We start from the raw sequence: 4,940 nt of genomic DNA, 5'->3' as shown, positions 1-4,940 counted from the left end.
TATAGTTTTCATACTATAACTTTTAATACAGTGTGTGTGTATCTTCACAAAATTTGGCAGACTTTTAGTAAACATTAGAAGTCTCTTGTATACAAAAATATCAGATTTTTTTAATGAAGTAGTTTTACTAAAGATTTGTCCATGAATATATATAGTATTTCTATAAAGTAGTCTGTGTGCTAATTAATTTTCAATGTTAAGATTAAAAATGCTTTTCTTCATCTCAAAAATCTCAATTTCTTTTTTGCATTATTTCTAAAACCTCTTAAATAAATTTCAAATGTTTTTTTTAGCAAAACTTTATATTTTATCTGTTATTTTTTCTACCATAACTTTATACAAGGTTGGTCAATTTGAGTGACCTCGTAACCACCAAAAAAATTGAAATAAATCTAAATTACCCTTTTTTTCTTTTTAAAATTGTAATATGGAGCTACATATATTTATAATTAAATTTTATTGTTTTATTTCCATTTGAACCCTGACTAACCCATTATAAGTTGTAAATCACATGACGAATGTGCAGCTCACGTTACACTATTGAATTACATTATGAATGAGATATTTGCGAGCATACCTCATGAAAAGTTATTATATTATTAGTGTTATTTATTTCACTTAATCTAACCTTGACTAATGTGAAAAGTTTTCTATTTTTACATTTTAGTTACTTTTATAATAATAAATAAATAAAGAATACTCCTGAAAAACACGATAAAAAGTACTTACTTGGGTTTTTTTTTTTTTTTGCTGTCGATTGTTGATGACACTTAACCCTTAACTAATGTAAAAAGTTTTCTATTTTTACATTTTAGTTACTTTTATGATAATAAATAAAGAATACACCTGAAAAACATGATAAAAAGTACTTACCTGGGTTTTCTTTTTTTTTTTGCTGTCGACTGTCGATGACACTTAACCCGACCTTTTTATACTAATGGTAGTACTGCAGTAAATAATTTTTTATTTAATTAAATAATGCACTAAAGAACACAGAATAATAATGTGCAAAAAGCAGACAATGTCCCATAACTATCACAGTTTTTCTCACTTTCTAACTCTGCAACAACAGCTGTTAAAAATTCATCTAAGCTCATCAATGTGTTTCCCATAGAAATCAAGCTTGAAATGAAAGCAAAATTGATAGTTCTTTTACATTTCTTTTTATGGAAAACAACTTAATATAATACATCACTTGATAGATGAAAACCTTGGCTTTGTATTGACTATAAATAATACAGTATTGAACGACAGAGAAAACTATTAGCAATTTCTGAAAGGGAGGATGTGACGTGGGTGTGGCAAGAGTGGTGTGGTTGTCTATTTCATGGTTCTGTAACTAAATGAGATTGAAAGCTAAGATAATTATGCTTTGCCTGAGCAATGATGATGATATTATAATAAGTACTTTACATTAAATTTTGTACTTCTTGCAGGGGTGGTAAATAAATTAGAGAAGAGGAGATGCCTAGAGAGTAAATGTCACAATTCTCACACTAGGGAAACTCTAGATTTATTTGTTAACATTACTTTATAAAAGTAAGAACTTAAACTTATATACTATTAAAGTATGGATTTTTAGCTATTTTATTTTACTATATTTATTAATATACCATGAAAAGAAAGTAGTTTAATTAAATTTTGAATGTAACTCATTAAAACCTCATGACAGGTGCAGAAAAAAGATGTCTGCGGAGAGGGGGTTAACTGGTTTGCATACATGTGTACAGTTCAGAACTTAAAAGTTAAGGAAATTTGTTCCTGGTCAAATGTGTGAATCGTGATAAATTTTGTCTGCAAATAACATATTGACAACAACATACAATTGGTTGAAATTATATGCATGTTTTAGATCTTTTAACTGTTACTATTAATTATTATTTTTTAGATTTAATAAACAAATTGTAAATATAGGAGTAATGTTTATAATTAATCTGTTTTTAACTCATCTTTAGAGTACAAATCTTTCTTTCATTGAGTTTTACATTTATACAGTTCTGCATGCCCTAGCACTTAACAATTGTTACTTGTCATTTGATATGAGAAATTATTATAATGTTTTGTATGTAATTTTGTTTTATTGTACTCCAACTGAAGAATTACTTAAGACATAACTCTGGTATATAATTTTATGTTGAGATCATATTTTCTACTGACTACATATTCACAGTGTTTCACTTCTCAAGACAAAACATATCCCAAACCCTCAAGTTTAGCCCCTTTTTTTCCCCCAATTTAAACACACATTTGAGAGACGAAAACAAACCTTCAGATGAATTTTTATATTGTCACAAATTCTTCTTTTTTTAACTTTTTTTTTAAACAATGGTAAAATGTTGACAACATAGAGTAAAATGTTATAACATCGGAATGCCAAGATGTAATATGTAATCTGAAAGTTAATGGTTACTGTGAAGTTTGTGCTTTTTATAAAGGCAATAGACTGTGGTTGCATTTATACAATAAATTATTTAAAAACTTGCAGAATGAAAAACTCGCATTTTTTCTGCAACTGAACAAATAATCAAGTGGAACAGTGTTGACATTTAAAACAAAAATATTTGAAACTCTTAAGATGCTCATTGCAGCATACAGTAGATTACAATGCCCAAAACATACTTGAAATGTTTCTTTTGTTTATATGTACATAAACACATGCACAGATTTGTAACAAAATTTGTAAACTTTTTCTTAGTCATGGTTATGGCATGAAACTTCCTTCACCAGGAAAAGGTGTTATGTATATATGTTTGTGATGGTGGTGAAATCAGTATTAATGCAGTTTGATTTTTTGGTAATTAGCATCATGTTTTTATTTATATAAATCATTATTTGACAAAAGATGTGTATTCACTTATAACTAGTTAATTACTGGACCAGTTGGTACCAAACTTGGCATGTACCCTTAGGGAGTAACAGGGAAGATGGAATCCCCATCTTTCCCTTGCATTGAATGGGTACATTTGCAGCATTACATACAATAAAATACAATGATAGTCTTCTTACAACACTAATGTACAGTTAGGAAATTGCATAACAAAATAATTAATGTGTAATTGAGAAAAGGCACATTAAATATATCTCATGGATCAGATATGTGAAAAGATAATATCTGTATGTAGCCACATGTACTATTAACCCCAAGGCTGTACATGTAACCTTTGTGCTCTGGCCTGAAAATTTTGCTATACCTCCTAGGTAAATATATTCTTTCTTTCTTTTTTTTATCTATCTGTAAAAATCCATTTTAACTTCCCCACAGCATATGGAAATCCTAATAAAGAATCCCAAAGTTAGAGGAAACAAAAGTGAATTTCTGAAAACTCTACAGACTAACACTTGCAGCATGAATGAAGTATATGAGAAAGGTGAGAATCACCACAACAGGCATGGTGGAAACAAAACTGAAGATGAAGAAGAGTTGTTTGAGGTAATTAAAGATACAATTAAACATTTGTATATTTATTTGTTCTTAGAACGTTTTACAAGTATCACCCCTCCTGGGACACTTTTTTTTTGTCTCAAATAAACTACAGTGGTAGGCCTTAACTTCAGCTTTGTTATTTGTTATATAAAAAAAACTGGCCAAGTAAACTAGTCAATTCTTCATTTGCATATTTTTTTTTCAAACTATAGTAATTTTTGATAATGTATGCATATCTTCACAAAGTTTCACAGGTTATCAGTAAACATTACAAGACTTCCATACATAAAATATCAGTTTTTTTAATTAAGTACTAAGATCTTTTGATTAAAGATTTGTCGTGAGTTGTTATCTTTTGGAATGTTAACTACCTAATCTGCAAAGTAGATTTGATTTTAAGATTAAAAATACTTTTCTTTATCTGAAAATTTTAAAGTTTCATTTGCATGATCTCTATAACCTCCTAAATATATGTCAAACGTTTTTTTTTTTTAGAAAATCTTTATATTTTCTGTACCTTAACACCATACAGGGTTGGTCAAATCGATCAAACTCATAACCACCATTAAAAATTAGAAAATAACTTTAAATTACGTTTTTTTATTCTAAAATAACTGCTGTTTGTAACAGGAAACCACAAATTTTTATTATCAATAACTTAAATCTCATATATTATACATCTGCTAGCGAATGTACCCAGCTTTACTTCAGGTTATTAGGTTGATGGATTCTAGTTGACTAACGTCAATGTGTGTATTTTGAACCATTTTAGCAAAGAAGTATAACCTATATCCTTTTTTTGCTAAGCAACATGACATAAAAGCCATTGTTGGAACAATTGTTACCAAAATGCACTGGCTTTTCTGTATATTAGAGGTTGTTGTATAAAGAACCACTTCTTTTCTATGGTTTTTTGCTAGCTTGTCTCATGTATGCACACACGTGGTTAAATAATAATACCCAGGTGCACACCCTCAGAGTCCACTTAGTATGGGTGCAGAATTTCAGGTTTCTAGGTTCTTTGGTCTTGAAGCTATGGTGGTCGCATATTTTTCTCTATGTGTTTGTTCACTTGCTTACATCACAAAAAGATGTGCACACACATGGATAAATAATAATACCCAAGTGCACACTCTTAGGGTCCTCTTAGTATGTGTGCAAAATTTCATGTTTCTAGGTTCTTTCCTCTTGAAGTTATGGTGGTCACACACACAGACCCACAGACACGCCCTTTTATTATTATAGATATACATTTAGTATTTTTATTTTATTGACTTTTCAGCCATGTCTGACTAACAGTAGTGCCACAGAAGTTGCAATCATGTGGTGCATGTGCCACTCATGTTACCTTATCCAGTAGCATAAACTGGCCTTTACAAAAGTGCAACTGTCTTAGCTTTGTACTACTTACTGGTGCAACAGTATTTTGTAAAATATAATCACATGTCAGTTATAATGCATTACATATGTACATATATATATATATATTATTACTATTTACAAATAAATTCTTAAA

The 4,940-nt window shown here is 29.4% G+C and overlaps 1 protein-coding gene across 1 annotated transcript in view; it reads left to right on the top strand.

Annotated features, from left to right (window-relative positions):
- LOC106465239 (vasculin-like protein 1) overlaps positions 1–4,940 on the top strand; it is a 59,762-nt gene that overhangs the window by 32,682 nt on the left and 22,140 nt on the right. Inside the window, exon 9 of the mRNA XM_022393112.1 lies at positions 3,263–3,430. Coding sequence (XP_022248820.1) covers positions 3,263–3,430 — 168 coding nt within the window. The remainder of the gene's footprint in view (positions 1–3,262; positions 3,431–4,940) is intronic.

The sequence above is a fragment of the Limulus polyphemus genome, unplaced genomic scaffold (genome assembly GCF_000517525.1).
Source record: "Limulus polyphemus unplaced genomic scaffold, Limulus_polyphemus-2.1.2 Scaffold1881, whole genome shotgun sequence".
NCBI lineage: Eukaryota > Metazoa > Arthropoda > Merostomata > Xiphosura > Limulidae > Limulus > Limulus polyphemus.
The sequence above is the reverse complement of the archived record's forward strand: the minus strand, read 5'-3'. Positions and strand labels throughout refer to the sequence as shown.